The sequence below is a fragment of the Haemaphysalis longicornis genome, unplaced genomic scaffold, assembly GCF_048455015.1.
Source record: "Haemaphysalis longicornis isolate Haplotype H1 unplaced genomic scaffold, Haemaphysalis longicornis Haplotype H1 scaffold_9, whole genome shotgun sequence".
Taxonomy (NCBI): Eukaryota; Metazoa; Arthropoda; class Arachnida; order Ixodida; family Ixodidae; genus Haemaphysalis; species Haemaphysalis longicornis.
In genome coordinates, this window is record NW_027526460.1 from 172934789 (window position 1) to 172953757 (window position 18969).

The 18969-nt window shown below is 46.5% G+C and overlaps 2 protein-coding genes across 2 annotated transcripts in view; one reads left to right on the forward strand and one right to left on the reverse strand.

The window, feature by feature from the left end:
* Positions 1 to 398: 398 nt before the first annotated feature.
* Positions 399 to 18969, reverse strand: part of LOC144151944 (histone H4-like) — a 127669-nt gene continuing 109098 nt past the window's right edge. The window contains exon 2 of the mRNA XM_077683127.1: positions 399 to 770. Coding sequence (XP_077539253.1) covers positions 478 to 770 — 293 coding nt within the window. The 3' untranslated portion in view covers positions 399 to 477. The remainder of the gene's footprint in view (positions 771 to 18969) is intronic.
* LOC144151641 (uncharacterized) lies at positions 7074 to 18311 on the forward strand. Its single transcript, XM_077682753.1, has 6 exons — positions 7074 to 7555; positions 9234 to 9339; positions 9416 to 9613; positions 10113 to 10180; positions 11798 to 11876; positions 17614 to 18311. Exons 1-5 carry the CDS (start codon positions 7514 to 7516, stop codon positions 11843 to 11845), a joined length of 462 nt encoding a protein of 153 aa, XP_077538879.1. The 5' UTR covers positions 7074 to 7513; the 3' UTR covers positions 11846 to 11876; positions 17614 to 18311.

Here is an 18969-nt window from a genome sequence, read left to right on the forward strand (position 1 = left end):
GGTTTCGGTTTCAGCAGCACGCGAGAACAAGCCAAAGCTTGCTCCGCATCCCAGAGTGGACATTAGGTAAACATAGCGAGAGAGGTGCGCTCGCCCTTGCCCTTTTTCGATCCCCCACAATGCACTTCCCTGGCGCGCGCTTTGAACAACGACGGCAGTGGCGTACACTGCGACAAGAAAGCGAATCTGCCACTGCACACTGGTGGGACAAAAAACAGCAGCTGCAGATGCAGAAAGCGCTGGTGTAAACACTCACCCAACTGACGCCATTGCAGACCACGTTGAGAAGGAAACGGCTCGCACCAGACACGTAAACACAGCACAGATGGCACCCACATACACCAAAGAGAACAAGATTGAGCACGCGGCGCAGCATTCAAGCTGCACCCACTGTAGGGTGAGATGTGGCTCTTAGAAGAGCCGTTTTGGGATCTCTTTCTTTCCTCGCGGTGGCAAGACGAAGGGAGCAGAAGAGAATCAGCCGCCGAACCCGTACAGGGTGCGGCCTTGCCTCTTGAGCGCGTACACGACGTCCATGGCGGTGACGGTCTTGCGCTTGGCGGGCTCCGTGTACGTCACAGCATCGCGGATGACATTCTCGAGGAACACCTTGAGGACGCCGCGGGTCTCTTCGTAGTTGAGTCCCGAGATGCGCTTGACGCCGCCTCGGCGCGCAAGACGACGGATCGCTGGCTTGGTGATGCCCTGGATGTTGTCTCGCAGAACCTTGCGGTGACGCTTCGCTCCACCTTTTCCGAGTCCCTTGCCTCCTTACCGTTGTCAGATGGAGTGGGGGGTTGCACATAAGTGCTTGCCCCAGAGCTTACAAACTCATTCATTCGTCATCATCCAACTACACTGCTCAGGTAAGGACATCCTGGTGGTGTGGGGGTTTTTTGTTTAGAGCAGCGGTCCTTTCTTTTACCTGGGCATAGGTGGGCGAGCATCATTCGCTTGGATCTGCTTTGACTCCAGCAATCCGTAGCCTCGATCCGAGGTGGGTAGCACAACTTCGAGAGCCATCTGGCGACCCGAAAAGGCTTGGGGGGGGGGGGTGGGGGGCTTGGGGTCATTGTCGGGGGAAGGTGCTTTAAAAGGTCACCTTCATTTGGCCTCTGTCTTCATTGACAATTATCGGTGGCCGACACCATTGATCTGTAAACTGCTGATTCCCTAGCCTGCGTTGCTCTCTTCGTAGGTGGAGCCAGAGCTCCTTCCGTACTCTGGCGAGTACTTCATGAAGCCCTGGCCGCCTGTCAGAGTAAGTAGCAATGCAGCGGGCTACCCAAACTTGGTAGGAGCATTCAACTACTGCCAGAACAAACTGGTTGACAGCATGACGTGGGAAGTAGCGAAGGTATCTCACTGTGGGATATGGGATACCAGGCACATCAAACAAATCTGCGACCCTTTTCAGGAGAGCGCTGGGAAGCAGGCAGTTATGGAAGACGTGCTCTGCTGTCTCAGACTCACCACAGAAAAGACAACGTGCTGTTAGGCATGCCCGAGTGAATTGTTTTTGACGGAGTGGACGATTGCCACGAGCAAAAAGCCATTGGAATGTGGCTCTGCTGGCATCCAGGTACTCTGCATGGATGAGACTCCAGTTCGGACGTTGACGTTTGAGGGAGTAGCAGGCCAAATGCGGAGGCAAAGCTGGCGTGATTGTGGCGACCAAATCCTTCAGTGGAGTACCGAGTATGTCAAACTTTGGGAGTACTTCTTGGATGTCTGCCAGGGCCTTAGCTGCTCCGCGGTAGAATGGGGATGGCTCGTCTGCTCGTGGAACGTTGTTGCGTAAGCGGCTCTGGGAGAACAAACGTAGACGGGTGCTTAGGAGGTAGGAAGCTAGAGATCGAGTAAGAGACATGTCGGTGTTGAGGGCTGTATTTGTCCATTTGACATGCAGGGCAGTAGCTAGGATGCTCAGGTCGGTAAGGCCAAGGCCACCTCTCTTCTTGGGGAGCTTCACAATGTCTCTTTTGACTTTGTCAGGTTTACCGTCCCATACAAATCGGAACACGACGCGTTCCACCTCCTGCTTGGTTGGTGCTGGGATAGGCATAATGCTGGTGACGTAGCTGAGTACTGATAGTAAGAGATTCCGAGCAATTGTGGCTCGGACGGTGACAGGGCAATTGAGCTGCCGGTAGTCCCGCACCCTCGACTCGAGCTTTGTCAGTGCAGCGGTCCAATTGCTGGGAGAGGGGCCGTTGGGACCAAAGCGATAACCGAGTACTTTTACGTCAGAAGCTATGGGGAGGCAATGTTGCGGACACGATGGAGGGTTGCGCAAGTACATGACTGAGCTCTTTGCAGTATTCAGCTTAGCCCCGCTCGCCTGCCCATACATCTGGATGATGGTCATTTTCCTCATGAGCGAGCGCTCATCAGGCAATACCAGAGTCAGATCATCTGCATAGGCAAAAATGGCGGCCGGGGGAGCATCTGGTGGGAGCGGGAATCTGCCTACTTGGGGATCACTCGCGAGCCGCTGCAACAGAGGTTCAATAGCTAGGACGTAGAGAACAGGGCTCAGAGGACAGCCCTGTCGAACTCCACGCCCAACAGAAAAACTTTCGGACACGCGACCCCGAATGGTGACGGCAGAAGTGGGCCCACTGTATAGTGCACGCACCATCTTTTGCACGTTCGTCCCTATGCTAGCCTGCTGGAGGGTGTTGAAAATGTAGCTATGACTGATGACGTCAAATGCTTTTTCTTGGTCGAATGAGCAAAGTAGGCCCTGTAGGTTCCTCGACTCGGCCCATTCCAGCAGATCTCGAAAGCCGAAGCCATGCAGTTGTGCTAAACGGCCCGGCACGCAACAAGCCTGATATGGACTAAGAATTGTGTCCAGGGCATCAGTGAGTCTCGTGGCTATGCATTTTGCAATCATCTTGTAATCGCTGTTGAGCAATGTAATTGGTCGCCATGCTCACAGGTCGGAGCGTCTCGCCTCGTCCTTGCAAAGGAGGGTGATGAGCCCCTCCCTTTCAGAAACACTAAGACAACCACTGCTCAGCATCTTGTTAGCCAGCGAGGTGAAGGGCTTGCCCAGCCTCCCCCAGAACTTGAGGTAAAATTCTGGGGTGAGTCCATCTGAACCTGGACTTCTCGACAGCTTGGATTTTTTCAATGCCTCGAAGAGCTCCCCCTCCGTCAGGGGTGAATCAGTTACCTCGAATGGTTCCTGAGGCCCAACTAGAGGGAAGAGCTCTGGTGTTGTAGCTTGTTGCTCATATAGTTCCCTATAGAAGAGACGAGCTGCATCTAGGACTGCGTCCGGAGTGCTAGCTACCTGTCCAGTTTGGGGGTTGATGACTAGCGAAAGAGCAGGGGCACAACGGGCGAGGCGGCGGCGAAGTATGTTACGTGCGCACCATGCCTCCGACTCCCAGCGCTCCGCTCTTGCCGAGGCCCTCATAGCATCCCAACGGTGCCTTAGCAGGCGCCGATATTCTTTGCGGTGCTCTGCAAGGGCCGCTGTGACACCAGAACCGCGAGATAGGGGTGACGACAGTAGTAGAATGGCATCGGAAACAATGGTTATTTGGGCTCGCTCTTCACGAGTTCGCTTTCTGCCCCACGTTTGAAGACACTCCCTTACTCTGTCTTTAAGCTCATTCCAAACTGTGGGCTCGAGCTCTGTATTCAGGAAGTTGTCAATGACCATGCCAACATCAGTGGCAATTTCTGGGTCGTGCAGGAGCCGCGCATTGAGGCGCCAAGTCCCGCGTTCGCGCGGTGTCCAATCGGGGTCCGCAAAGCGCAGGACAGCGAGGTGGTGGTCGCTGAGCGCTGACGGCGTGATCCAAGTGGAGTGCATACTGGCTGCCAACGATGGAGATACATAAAATCGGTCTAGCCGGCTCTGCGAACCCCGGCCAGTCCAAGTCATTCCTGCTTGACCAGGCCGCAGCGCACGCCAGGGGTCGACCAAGTCTAGTTCGTCCACTAGAGCTCGGAGTGCCTTTACACCATTGTAATCCTTAAGGGCTGGTCTTCCGCGGTTGGAGGAGCGATCAGTTGTATAAAAACAACATTGAAATCCCCTGCGACGACCACGCGAGAAGGCCCTAACATGATGTCGTCCAAAGTCTGGAAGAATTCAGCCTGTTTGGATCGGGGCTTGCTGGGGGCATATATGTTTACAACACGGATACCACAGTCGAGATCGATCCACATTTTGCGACCTTCCGAGTCTCGGGAGTGCCGAAGAACATTGCCCTCGAAATGCGGCATCAGCACAATCGCCACTCCACAAGAGCCAGTTCTGCCAAAACTCCACAAGGATCTCGTTTTAAAAACGCTGTCAAAATTGCGAATTTGTGCTACCGAGTGAATATAGGTTTTCTGTAACGGGACGATGTCGACATGTTTTGATTTGGCTAGTTCTAGCACCTCTGCCTGCTTGGAAGGTTTCGTGAAGCCGCGGCAGTTGAAGGTAGCTATTGTTAGGGAAAAGGCCATGAAAGGTGGAAAAAGAAGCTGACGGAGAACCAGAAATGCCAACAGGGCAACTAGTGGAAGGAAGACCGAAGGGGGCTTAAATTCCATGTTGGTTTGGAGGGGCTCGGTCTATACTCTTGGTAGAGAAATCTCTACACTATCCTGAATACTTGTATCAGGACTCACAGGGTCCTCCAAGGGTTCCTGCATAGATTACTCGCTGTCTGCAGACGAAGAATCATCAGTAGTCATCTCACTATCTGAGCTGCTGTTGTCCTCGCTTCCCGCAACCTCAGGCTCCTCTACAGAAGGTCGTTTTTCTCCAGGGGCCTCTTGTGAGGCTCGGGAGAGCTCATCATCTGATATGCCATTTGTACTCGTTTCCAACGTTCGGTTACGCACCTTTCCCTTCTGGCGTGGCCTCTTCCTTCTCCTGGCCGGTTTGGCCGCCTCCTCAAACACAGCTTCTATCTTTTCCGCTGGCTCCACTGACGCCGCAGCGGCATCGCGGGCCGATTGCTCAGGGTTAGGGGCTACCAATGGCTCCTTGAGTGCCTCTCTCGCGGGTTCGGCGCTGTCGCCATCACCCGCAGTGTCTAGGCTACTCTTGCCTGAGCTGCCGCTAGGGTTCGAGCCGTTTTCCACCTCAGGACCAGCGGCCTGTCCCTGTCCCGGACTGGACCAGCGGCCTGTCCCGCGGGACGTGGCGGCCCCTGAGTGACCATCGCAAACGAGCGGAAGGTGCACTCAGAGATGGCATGGTCGCCACCTCACTTGGTGCAGGGATTTTCACACTGTTCGTGGCCGAACAGCTCGCAGCGTTTGCACTTGGGCGTCGTGCATGCAGCCGCATAGTGGCCAGGAAAGCCACAGCGGATGCAGAGACGCACGACACCCTCGTACTCGCACTGCACACACTCTAAAAAAAAAGAGAGTCCAAAGGGAGTCGTCGCTGCAATGACTCCCTTAGACTCTACTAAGACTCTCTTTTACGCTCCACGACCCTCTCTAAAACAGGGAGGGGTCACGGGACTCTTGCACTTTGCAATGGGAGTCACGGGTCAACAGCATTTTTAGCATATATTTATGGACTGATTGAATTTCCACAGTGATACTTAGGTTTGTTGCTACCGTATTGCAAGATTTAGTGGCGCAGATACAAAAGCATGACAAGTAAGGGCACACAGGTGTATGTCCCGTGACTTTGTCCGCTTCTGCGCAAACGGTACAAAATTTGATTTTCTAGGACTGTAAAGCATAAAAAATCTAACGCTGTTTATGGAACACACAAGGTTGAAACGCCAAGCTTTCTACGATACAAACGCAAAGTCCACAATGCAAATGGCTGAGCTAAGCTAATGGGGTGATTATGATTTTTAGAGTGTAATTGGGTCATCTGAATATGCTGCTTCGGTTAGCTTAGTGTTGTCATTGATTTGGACTTTGGCGGATAGGAGTGTGGACTTTTCATTTGTATCGGAGAAAGCTTCGCCTTTTTCATCCTGCTCCTCTTCGTCTTCTTATTATTCTTTTTCAATATGTGCCCTCCAAATTTGTAAAGTTGGCTTTCCTACTTCGCGTTTTATCAACGACACCACAATTTGCCCTCCCATTGTTTAAAGTTGGCTTTCCTGCGCTGAGTTTATCATCATCATCACCACCGTAAGCCCTCCCATTTGATAAAGCTGGCTTTCCTGCAGTGCGTACAGCCGTAAAAGCGCCATGAGTGGGCATAGAGAGGTTCACTTTAACAATATTTTTGAATATGTCGTATCAGAAAGCAATCATCTACAATACATACCATACCTGTGGTAGCCAAATTATTTTGTTCTTACAATTGTCGGTAACTATGGGCGAATGGAAATGCTAAAGTGCGCAAAGACTAGCAAATATTTTAACATTGCATAGAAACCACATGTAACAATAACACAATATACTTAATATATACGAATTAAAGTCTTTACTGCAATGCTGTTCAATGTTGATGAAATAAGCAGAAAGTATGATTGACATTGCTTCTGTATATGATTTAAATGGGTTGTCTATTTTTTACGTTAAAAACATTGCCAACTGTGCACCGGATAACGCTCTGCGAATAAGAACACGAATAAAACTATGCTTCGTAATATATATTGCTCCGCAACTAAATGGCCTTCTCAGGAACCCTACAAAATAGGCGGGAGAATATCAGGACGTGTGGCGTGTACGTAACTAGCTTTTGCGCCACAATTCTGCCGCTCTACAATTCAGCCTCTCTATGCACGATGTTGCGTGCCTGCTTTCTTGCAAAGCTTCGTTGTCGTGCAACAAAGCCTACTTTACTGCAGATGTTATTCTCATTCGCGTTTTACCAATTAAGCAGTATGTTCACTGCTTCATGTGCCACTAGTAATTTTGTACATTAAGTACATATCGATGTAAGGCATCGCACTTGCGCGCGTACAGAGCTCTGAGTTCAGATGTCGTGTAAACTTACACCAAGCTGCCTGACCAAAAAGCAGAATTCAAGTGTTAGTCATTCAAATCCTTACTTGTAGTTGCTTTTATTCAATAAAAACTACTTCATATTGCGACAATCTTTCTATTTAAATGATTAATGCATGTTGCTCACAATTATTATATATTTGAACCTGTGTGCGAGCGTCGCCTCTTTTAGTGCGTTTAAAAAAGCCGCCAAGTAGTCACGTGACTGATTTGCGTTCGTTTTATAAAAACTTCTGTACATTACGTAAAACGTACATATATAAAAAGTTCCTGCCAGAACCAGATTTCTTTTGTCGAGCGTTTGCTTTAAAACTCAATAACAAGAATACAAATGCAAATATTTTAGACAACGCGAATCAATAGAATCCACTGCGAGCCAAGTAGAGTAAGCCAGTGAGTGGCGCGAAGGCAGCGGGGCGAGTTGACGCATTTTTGTCGAATTCGCGTATCAAAACCGCTGCGGGATGGAAATGGCGTGACACCGGCATGAAATTTGCTGTGCGGAATTCATTGCGCACCGCCTGAAATCGTCTACTAGAGTTCTTCAGTCGGCAAGTCGACGGCGTGCTACGGTTGAATGCGAAGCCGGAACAAAGGCTGTGTCATCGTGTTTTTTCACGTGAGTACTGTCCCTGCTAATAATACCAAGTGAAATAGTTGTATCGGTTAGCTTTTTGGACACATGCCGAAAAAGTTGCATATGCTGTGCTTGTTTGCTTGCTGCCTGGCGCCTCGTAAGCATTGTGAAATCTCTCCTTCGCCCCCTCCTCCCTATTTGAGACTGTTCTAAGCTATCGCGCTCGCGAGACCGGCTGCCGCCGCCGCGACCGCCCCTCCTCGCGGCTGCTCGCGGTCTGCGGGCCGCGATATGCGTCGTGAAACTGCCGTACTCCCTGTTCTGTGGCCGTACTCGTTCGCCAACGCGCCCCTACAGCGTACGCGTTGACCGTGTGCTGGCGGCGTTGTCGGGAAAAAAAAGTTGGCAAGAGGTGAGGACGCAGGAAATGTAGTTAAACAGATGAGAATTTGCAATGTGCAAGGGGGAGAAAATAATATGCAAATGCAGGACACGGAGAGAGAGTTCGGGCCGCGCGCCAGCGAGCGAGTACGGCAGTTCCACAACGCCTGACGTTGCCAAGCTTCACGAGCTAATGACGAAGCCCGTCTTTGAGTTCACGTAGAGTTCACAGGGGCACAGAATTCATATACGTGGAAATTGGAGGTGAAAGGCGGACATGTGGCCTCGCAGGGAATTAAGTCTCGGGGTGTGTGTGTGGGGAGGAGGGGTATTTTACAGCGCCTACGAGGCGCCTGTTCTAACTTGTTCATGCCGTCCGTATTCTTCAGCACACCCTCCTTTTGCCCTCGTCCATTAGCCCACGTCAAGCTTGTCTCTAGCTCTACTGTTGTGTTCGCTGTCTAACGGCTGCTTTTTGCACCGTCTGTCGCAGAAAACCATTTGACTGTTGGGCGGAGCGGTACAATTCTGTAATACACGGCGCTAGTTTGCAATGGCAGGCTATTCAAAAGTGTGTCAAGTGTTCCCTTTTTATTGTGTAGTTTTCTTCTTTGACGTTTCGTGAAATAACAAACCGAACTACAAAAAAAAACAGTACATGGGGGGTGTAAATCGTTTTGAACCCTTTGGTGCAGCGTCATTTTTAACACTGGTCTGCCCGTATAGGCAAACTTGTTGGGACCGTTTAGTGTCCTTTTTATGGGGAAAAGCCATTATGAATGGCATATTGGCATGTATTGTCACGTTCGCGCGATATTTGCAGGTAAAGAAAATAGGCCCCAATGCAAAATGAATCCTTTAATATAGGCATCAAAAGAAGCCTGGAGCATGCTAAATATTCTTTTGAAGGTAGGTTGTGCTTTTTATGATCACATAGACGGACACAAGAAAACTACGTACAATTTCACGAGTAGACGGCGCCATCTTCTCGTGAAAGCGGACGTTTTTCTTGTGCCCGTCTCTGTGATCGTAACAAGAGCAATTTTCCTTCAAAAGCTTACACCAATTAGCCCGACGTAAAGCTGTGCAAAATATTACATGTCCTGATCACACACTCAGAGTGTACTTTCTGTATTTAGTGAGTCGCCTGTTTGCATCATTATTGTCTGCCAGAGATGTTGTCACTTGGGCATTACTCCAGCGTGCAGACCAGTGTTGCACAAGTAGACATGCTTCAGCGCTCTTCCTGTCACCCTCATCTTTTGCGCAGTCTTTCAACTAGCCAGCAACCAAGTCTTCATCTTCCCTCTCGTTATATTTTGTATGTACTGTATTTCAGAGCCATAAACACATCAGCTTGTCTACATTAATTAAGGAGGAGGTGCTCAAGCAAGGAACAAGGTTCCGGTGGAGGCCGATCGCGGAACCAGAGGACTCTGAAGCTGGTGAGCTAACCAGGACTGGAGATGGGCCTGCGGATTCTGTGTACCAGAGGTTCCAGACGAGCGAGTTGGCTTGCAGACAACCGGGCTCGGTTCTACACCTGGCTGCGGTTGGTGGCCACGGCCCAGGATGGATCACCACACCTGCCACGCAGGGCGTGGTGCTGCCTGTGCTGCTTTGTCCGAGCAGTACATGCATTCGGGGGCCAATGCTCTGCTGCAACCTGGACCAACGATGACCCGCGGCACACATCGCTGAATGGGGCTTCTCGTGTTGGTGAGAGCATTTCTGTTTTTCTCTTCGCTTGAACTGGATTTCGGGGGCTGCACGTTGACCCTTGTGTCCTTGTTTGGTGCTAAGTTTCCCTTTCACCGTTCGCCATTGTAACTCATTCTGTTCCCTTTCTCCCGAGTTCCGTGTGAACGTGTCACACTCCTGCAAGGCCAAGAGAATCTTCGCATCAACAATTAATTTTTCCCAAAAGGTTAGAGTGTCAAGCACCATACACTTGGCTGTTTGGCATGGAAAGACCCAGCATTTGAAACATGTCATAACAGCAGGTAAAATCTTGCAGGGCTGCAGATTTTCATCGACATGGCTGTGTGAGGTTATGCGGGTTTGTAGTAGGTTTCAGGGGATATAAAATTTGCTTGTGCCTGCTTTGGACTGGCCCTTGAGACTTCGAATTGCTTGTGTGGTTGACGTCTGTGTAAAATTGTCATTTGTTGCAACTGCTCCTGCCCTTACTTTTTGCCTTCACCTTTGGCTCTATCAGGTATGGCTGCTCTTAATCCTCAAGTCCTGTGGATGTCCATGCTCACGGGGTACTTTGCCTTTTTGGAGGTTTGTATTACACTTGTCTCTATCTTAGTTCTTTCAGTTCAGCTCGTAACCACCATTTGCTCTCCTAGAGATCGCATAAATATTGTTGATTTCAAATTAATTCCAAATAACGGTTAGCTACTGTTATTGCACGAAGGCATCTTTGGATGTTAAAATGCTGTGAAAATTGTTAAAAATTGAACCTTAGTGTCACTTCTTTTTTATTCCCAGAGAGGTTGTGTCAGTTTTGTGCTTTTTGTTTACGCACCAAAGGCTTCACATAAAAAAACCAAAGCTTCATAATACTAATGGGTCATTCCACGCGAAACGTTCTGGCCCAAAAATTGGCCACCGCCAATTCCGTTGAGAAAAGCAGGTGAAGGAATCCTGAAATACTATGAATACGTCGAAACCTTCATACAACAGCTGTAGAAACCCTAACCAGGATTTGAATATTCAGACAGATTTGATCAGTGGACAAAGCTTCCTCAAGGCAATATTACACTAAAATAATGCCGAGCACGGCAAACACTAGTTCGGAAAAGTTTTTTTTCCACCCTCCGGTTTTGTGAGCAATGTAACCAACATAAATGAAAACATGCAAACCAGTTATTCTCGATAGCACAAAGGCAAAGGAGACTGGGAGAGGGTAAAATAGAGGACAGAAGAAAAGGAGGGCTGGTCAGCCTTAAGAGCAGAAATTGACAAAGGGAGCAATAGAAGAATGGAAACTTGAAGGGAACAGTGCAACAACGCCTTCCCGGAGGGCTCAAAGTGGTGCGAGGGGCCAAATATGGCCTACCGTCGAAACAAAATCTAAGTAAAATTATCAGGCTAGATAGAAGTTGTTCCAGACGGAGTTCACTATGTGCGGTGCGGCTTCTCTCTTCACTTGCGGCAACTTTTGCTATGTATATTGCACATCTGATATGTTTAATCATTTTTGTGGGCCACAACACAGGAATAAGCAGTTTTCCTCCCTTCATTGACCAGGGCAGTAGTCTGATGTGAAGTGAAGTTTAGAAGCGAACACATGCCCAGAAAATGCTAGGAAAACACCTAAGAGGACGTGGTGGAGAAGCGCCACTCTAATGTAGCAGGGCCGGCAGAAGACTCTTGTCTGTCGACATTTTTTAGTGCTAGCCCATATTGCGTCTCTCATGCCAAAGCTTCAGTGAGAAATTTGAAAATACTCTGTGTTGCTTGCGTATTTCTGACTAATGTATTTCCGGATTGGAAGGGAGCCGAGTGAGTACTGAAAAGCTAGTTCTTTCAAACTAAACAAAGCTGTATTCAGTCTTTATGGACCCTTTACTGCATGTGTTATTGCTTGCTTGCTGCAGAAACAGTGCTGACGTCATCTGTGTGTTTACAGCAATTCCGCGTTTCTCACAAACTTGTAATCCAGTTCCACTTCTAATACTGCTAAATGAAAGTAGTGCGGAAGTAGAGACCCTGATAATAAAGCAATTGTTAATACACCGTGAAAATATGAGGAACGTAGCAATTACCACATTGCATTTGTTAAGCTGGAGCCCTGTGGATATTTTTCCTTATGGCCTCCTCTATACTCTTTTGTTGGTCCCCCACATCTTATTAATTTCCATGTCAGTGATATGTATTTTTTTTTATCATTAGATGCAAGAGGGGTGGATACACTGTCCTGCGGCCTGTTTTGCTGAATGAAAGTGGTGTCGAAGCCTTCAGAGAAGCACTGGTAAGTACAGCAGTAATTACTTTTAATGAAATGACTTCGCAGGAGCTTTGGAAAAACTGAGTGTTGCTTCTTTGTGTGGTTTTAGAATTTTTAGAAAAACGGTTGTGTCAGCGAAATTGCTTAAATTTCTTGGAATCGTTCCCAGTCTTCAAAAATCATCTATCGATTTCTCTATAATCTCGCTCCGAATAATCTTCCAAAAAAAAAACCCGAAGAAGCAGACAAAAAAGGCATATTGTGAGCTACTAGCTACCAACCTTCGAAACAACTACCTGGTCTGATAACCACGCCACCACTGTGACACCGTGACACACCTCCTAAATTTCCCATACGGACCCTGGCATCAATGAATATCTTGATGTGTGGGTGGGTTTTGTATTTTTAAGCTATTTTGGCAGTGATAACGCTCATTTCTCACGAAATGGTCTTCCAGATCGGCCTAGTCATGCTAATACTACAAGCAATTAGGTTAAAGCTCCCATATTCAACTCATAAAAAGCTCTCACACAGTTGCAATTTCAACAACTTCAGCCAACGTATTCAGGAATAAAATGAGCCACTAGAAAAACAGTTGTCTTTAGTAACAGTTTTCTAAGAAAAATAGCTTGGTTAAATTTGTCTCATGACAGCTGATTAAAGCTAGAGTTTAAAGGTAATTCTTTTTCTGTGAACGAAGCGATGCTTCCTACTACTAAAACCTGTCCCGAACATCAAAACGCTCGAGACGGCCCGAAAATCCAGAAGCTGCCGTATGCATTGCGATGCTCGCTAAGTACACTACTTCTGGCGTTGACGCTGATATCTGCTAAGAATAGACTTCGGAATATGGCACGCAGACAGGGCGGTAACTTTCTTTTTATCGCAGAAAGTCTACCAATTTTTGGGGTCTAACAAAACATTTTTGTGTAAACATATTGATTAGGCACATTCTGCATCAGCTCAAAATGCAGATTATTCGATGCCCTTTCCAACAAGAGCAGATTCGCAAATTAACAAAATCAGTTTTTGGCCAAACTTTGCAAATATGGATAAGTTGTGTATATCAGTTCGCAAATAGTTTAAAAAGTTTGGAGTATAATTTTTGCCAAACATAAAAAACACATCTTGGAAAAAAGTTTAGTTGGCCAGTACAATTTGTCAGATATGAAAAACATGTTACCATGTGTGGTGCCCTCGTTCTGCAGTGAAGCCCTACCTCTGTTTCAGAATATGCTATTTCAGATAGTTTACTGAAAAAAATCGGGTGGTTTGGCATTATTAGAGGCACTATTTGTCCCAACATGATGTAGAAACATCTTGTCAATGGTTGACATCGCATTAATGGTAAGGTAAAAATTCGGGATAGGACAAAAACTGCTTGGGGCTGAAAACAAAACTCGTTCACTGTCAGTTTACTATCATGCACCTGTTGAAGCTTTCACTTGCTGGTTGTTATAATCTTCTGGCTCACTTTTCTAACCCTGCTTTCAGGAATGAGGTGCGATGCACTGGAGCAGTGCCCAGCTAGCTATCCCCGAGTAACTGTTGCGTGACAAATGAAAAAGGCGTTCAGCTCTATGAGCCTCCTGCATTGCACCTCCACCTAACATTTTAGAAAACAAACAATACCAAACTTGTGGCAGACTGTCAGAATATGTAGTTCTACTGAGGAGCAACTCTAGACCTCCGAAAATATCCTCGTACAGAATCAAAACTGAAGCCAATTTTAAGCTCTCTCCTTGCCTTAACTGATGTCCGATGACTTGAGGTTATCAATTGACTTTCAACTGGAACTCTTATTGCACAAGTAAAGCATGGGTGAAGTGCAATCACAAACGGCATGCTTTTTTTGAGGAAAAGTAGTGGGCAACGAAGGCGTTAAGGCAAATCGGGTTGAAGTTCTCTGTCTAGTAGTGCCAAATATAAATTGCGCAATGCAAAAATGAAACAAATGACAGGAAAAGGGCTGAAAATGCTAAGTGCACTTGTCAAACATGCGGAGACATCCACGAATACTTTGACTGAAAAAAAGCTACCGGTCCTCTAAACCAAAGCTCACTAGTGCATACCTGGTGTCATTTTCTGGTAGTTCTCACCTTTAAACGCAGTCGGATTGCAAAGCTGACGACATCATTTGATACTTGACTTCTGTGAGCCATTTGATCAAAAAATCTAATGGTAATGCAGCGTAACCACAAGTGACATCCTTTTTTGTATAGCGCAGCAGCCATGGCACCTATCGAAACAACACATGCTGCTCAACCCTCAAAAACACCGTCAGAAATTTCAGTGTAGCCAGAGCAGGAAAATTAGAACTGATTCTAAAACTGCAGTGTCTAGACTAACCAGTGGGATGCGTTAGTTGCAAGAGAAATGACAACATGGATATCAGGAATATACAGCATTGATGATCGGTGATCGGTGCTTTATATTGCCGATTTTGTGATGTTGTAGTTGTTTCTCATGTACCACGGTGGTTAGTCTAGACACTACACGTTTAGGCAACCTTGAGATTTTCGGCAGTTTTTTGCAAGGTGAGGTGTGTATGTTTTCTCAGAAGGGAGCGTTGCTGCTGCGCTTGATAAAAAAGCATGCGACTCGTGGTCATGCTGCATTACCATGGAATTTTCTTGACCAAAAGTCTTCCAGCAAGCCAAATACCAAATCATTTTGCCAGTTTTGCAATCCGATGGCAGTGACAGATGATAATTACCTGGAAATGACACCAGCTTTCCACTACTGAGCTTTGGTTCAAAGAAAGGGTCGTTTTATTTTGTGAAAGCTTATTTCTGAAGGTTCCCCGCATGTGTATCAAGTAGACCTGGCATTTTGAGCCACTTTCCAGCAGTTTTCATTCTGATTGATTGATTGTAGGGTTTAACGCGCCGACGCAACGCAGGCGATGAGGCGCGCCGTAGTGGAGGGCTCCGGATTAATTTTGACCACCTTGGGGATCTTTAACGTGCGCCGAAATCTCGTACACACGGGTGTTTTTGCTTTTCGCCTCCATCAGAAAAGCGGCCGCCGCGGCCGCGAATCGAGCAGTTTTCATTCTGTTTGTGTGTTGCAAACCTAATATTTCGTGCTACTACGCAGTTACCCAACTTCAAGCCGATTTGCCATAGCACCCCCGTCGCCCTCTACTATTCCTCGAAAAAAGAACGCTTTTGTGATATCGCTTGACTCATGCCCTACTTTTGCGATAACAGCTCCAGCTGAAACTCAAAAAATAACACCAAGTCATCGGATATCAGCTCAGACAAGTAGAAATTTCCAATCAGCCTTGAACACTGCCAGCTGTTCACTGGCCAGTTTTGTTAGTACGAGGCTATTTTTGGAGGCCTAGTGTTGCTTCTTACTGCGACTGTCTATTCTGGCAGTCTCCAAAAGGTTTGATATGGTGCCTTTTTGAAAATGTTAGGCAGCACTCTTTTCGCCGTGCGAAAGCTTGCTGGGCACAATTCTAGTGCATCGCAAGTTATTCCTGCAAGCAGGGCTACCATAGCGAGTCAGAAGATGACAATAAACCACAAGTGGAAGTTCTGGTAGATAAGTGATGATCAGAATGTCAACAAAAATGCACCACTGAGATTGGTTTTAAATTCCAAGTGGATTTTTTGGCATCTCTTGCTTGCCGTGAATCTGGTGCTTGCTGTAGTCCTTAATAAGATGTTTTTACATCACGTGGGGACTAAGTTGGGCCCCTAATAATATCAAACCATTTCAGAGATTCATCCAAAATTGTGTATTTTGGAATGAATGTTCGGCTTCACCACGAGACGCGGGCACCATGCGTGCAAGCACCACGTGGGCACCACGGGGACAAATTAATTTTCACTAGTGAATTTTTTCTTGGACAGAATTTTTTAATGTAAACCTTCAAAATGCGTATTCTAAATTTTTTCCACTATTGGTGGTTTGTTATACACAACTTCTTTTTTTTTCATTTTTCTTTACGTTGACAAAATTTTGATATGGGTTTTTTTTTGCGATCATTATTTATGCAAACATTACACAACTGGTGCTAGCAAGGGCGTTGAATCATCCGCATTTTTGCCACTGCACTATGTGCCTAACCAACACATTTAGCAAAAAGAAATGTTTTCTTAGAGCCCCAAAAACTGGTCAATTTTCTGCGGTAACAAAAGAGTTCAAATCAACGCTGGTGTCAGCTTTACTGCATGACTCTGGATTTGTGCAGAGAAGCCCCTCTAGTGCATGAGAAGTTCGAGAACAAAAAATTGGACATCCAAAGTCAATAAATTGGGATAGGGAAACTAATTATTGTGGCATGTCCCATCAAGGCTGTAGTGTCAGCTTTACTGCATCGCTCACAACTCGTGCAGAAAAGCCCATCCAGGGAATTAGAAACTTTGGAACAAGTTTTGTGCCAAATTTAATTATATGAGAAGTTAAAAAATCAGGGTACAGAAACTAAACGCGTTGACTAAATAGACAAAGTGGTTTAAAATTTTTTCTTGTGGCCACTAAAAACATGAAGAAACCGAGGCACGTAACAAGGCAGTGGTGCCCTTTGTACTGACAACTTAGGTTTCTTTTACATCAGTAATAAGTGTGATCTAGATAACTACAACTGTAAGCATTATTTAGTGCTTCATGCTTTCACTTAAGCTAAAAACTGTTGAAGGAAAAAACGAAACGGGGTGCAGACATTGCATGCAGAGTAGAAAATATAGTCAGCGTATTGAATAACTTTAAAAAAGCGTCAAAGTTAATCAGTGAAGCGTAGATAGAAGGTTCAGGCAAATTGCTATCAAGCCTAAAAGCAAAAGAAAAGCGCAACAAGCAGCACACCCAGCGGTTTTTGCCCAGGGAATGGGGGAATCTATGATGTGTCGTTCCCATCTGGAAAGTCGATGTATCCAATTTGTCCCTTGGCGTTTTGCATGTACCCACTCATTGCGAATCATGCAAGTACGTACAAGCCTTTCTTGGGCCAAGTTTGACTTCTGCAAAGAAGCTAAAGCACTGATTTGGGAGCTTTTAGATGTTTATTACATAAAAAACAGGAGCACAGTGAACCTGTATTGCAATGAGCTTGAATATTTAGAAACTTCACTATGATTCCTTTGTTACCATTGTGCGGCCCACTATTAAAGGGTGTCATTTTAGACGATGCGCTCAATAAACTTTGTTGCAAGCAAGTGCTTGTCCTATCATCTTCTTTGTCATGTGCTATGGACTCGACTTTTTAAGAACTATGTACCCACTTGCCTCATGCTTTTTACTGAACAGTTTGAGTTAGACTTTGTACCCCTCCAGTGTTTTGCAGTGTGGAGCATGCCCTTTGTGCAGCAGGTGTCTCAGTTCACTTACTGCTTTGTTCACTTGTACTGCTTTGTTCACTCAGTTCACTTACTGCTTTAAGCTTTACATAGATATTTTCATACCATCAAAAGGGGGGAGTAGCAGCCTTTTGCACTCATAAATTCTTAGTCTCCCTCCCTGGAGCTTTCAGATCCTCTTTATGGATGCAATAATTTTTGAAGCCTTTGCATTTCTGGGGTGTCCATATGTGACTTCATACATTATACATATGTTCCCTCATACAAAACATTTCATAACAAAAGCCAAATGGTGAAGCAAGGAAATGTAATGGCAAGAGGTGTGCTCCTCGCCCTCTCTTTTGTCAGGCACTGGGCAGTTAGCCTGTTGTTGATGATTTTACTGTGCTGGCTACAATTTCATTTTGCTTTTGTCTTATCGTTCAATTTCTTTTCATTGATATTTCTGGCAGGTCCGAGACAAGGCCTGGTCCGAGACGCCAGGACCCGAGGACACCTTGCAACGCTTGTGCACGGCTTGTGAAGATTTCTGGATTGACTTCATGGACTTGTGTAAGAAGTCTGCCTTAGAAAAACAGCAACAAGGAAAGCAGCCTTTAAAAATTATTGCAATTTATTTCCACACCAGTTTAACCTTGCACCAGCAGGTATGCAAAGCTGGTTAACACAAAACTTGTTTTTGTGATTTAATATCATGCCTGTTAGTCTAGCAAACCTGCGTTGTGACAAGCCATAGCAAGCAGTAAAACATGCTTAGTGTATCTGTATTTTTAGGCTATTTGCTGGTTATTTTGTGGTTTAAAACAGCTGTGATACCCTAAGCTGGCTTTTCATTCAAATGTGTATCACTTTCGTCTTTAATAAAATAATTTTCAAATGCTTTTGGTTTGCTTTGCTATACTTGTATGAAACTGCTCATGAAGCTGCATGCATGTGGGCTAAAATTGCACTTGCACGTATACTGCAATGATTCCACCAGCAGTATTACTGACCATCTCTGGGAAGGTCACCCATACACTTCCACGACTCTGTCGCCATAAGCATCACGGGACTCTTTAAAAGGGGGCGTCCTCACAACTCTTGTTACAGGGTCGCGATGATCATCAGGCAGGGGTCCCGTGACTCTCTTTTTTCTTTCGTGGCAGTCAGTGCTGACTCTAAGGAGGTAGTCACCCATATTCTACTGTGACTACTGCGACGGGGTCCATGTGGCCCCCTTTCAATAAGAGTAGCGTGACTCTGCGAAAGGGGTCGATGAAGAGTCAAATCTGTGGCAAGTAAATACCCCCCAAAGAGGGTCACAGGGACTCCTTTTTTTCTTAGTGTGAACCTTCGCCTGTGAACCTCGATATTCAAAGCGGATCTCCTGCTCGCGAACCGTGACAACAGGGCTAGCCAAAAAACGCTCCACTGCAGGTTTGGTCTTGAAAAAGATCTCAAAACGACCCGCGCCAAAATCCTGAACTCCACCCAATTCCTGCTTCGAAAACTGCTGAACGAGAATTTTCGTGAGCTCGACATTTGTCACCCCTTTCGGGAGACGAGCGAAAAACGTGAAGGGCCTAAGCCGCGCGTCCTGCGCCGCCATGGCGAACGCGAAAGGCAAAGAGAATACACTCCTACCAAACACTCGCGCCTGGCAAACAAATAACCCCAACGACTCACCCTTTCGATGACTTGTGGCTTTCGTATCCAACCAAGAGAAACAGGGCTTGACACAAGCACTGGGAACACAACACACACACGCTCACAGCACCGCTCACATGCCGAGTCCCTTGCCTCCTTTGCCGCGACCAGACATGAGGAGT

Bases quoted from the DNA above. Each gene is read 5' to 3' on its own strand.
- LOC144151641 (XM_077682753.1), top strand. From the start codon at position 7,514: ATGCGAAGCCGGAACAAAGGCTGTGTCATCGTGTTTTTTCAC. The intron at 7,556-9,233 runs GTGAGTACTGTC...ACTGTATTTCAG, and splicing joins GTGTCATCGTGTTTTTTCAC to AGCCATAAACACATCAGCTT. The intron at 10,181-11,797 runs GTTTGTATTACA...TTTTATCATTAG, and splicing joins GGTACTTTGCCTTTTTGGAG to ATGCAAGAGGGGTGGATACA.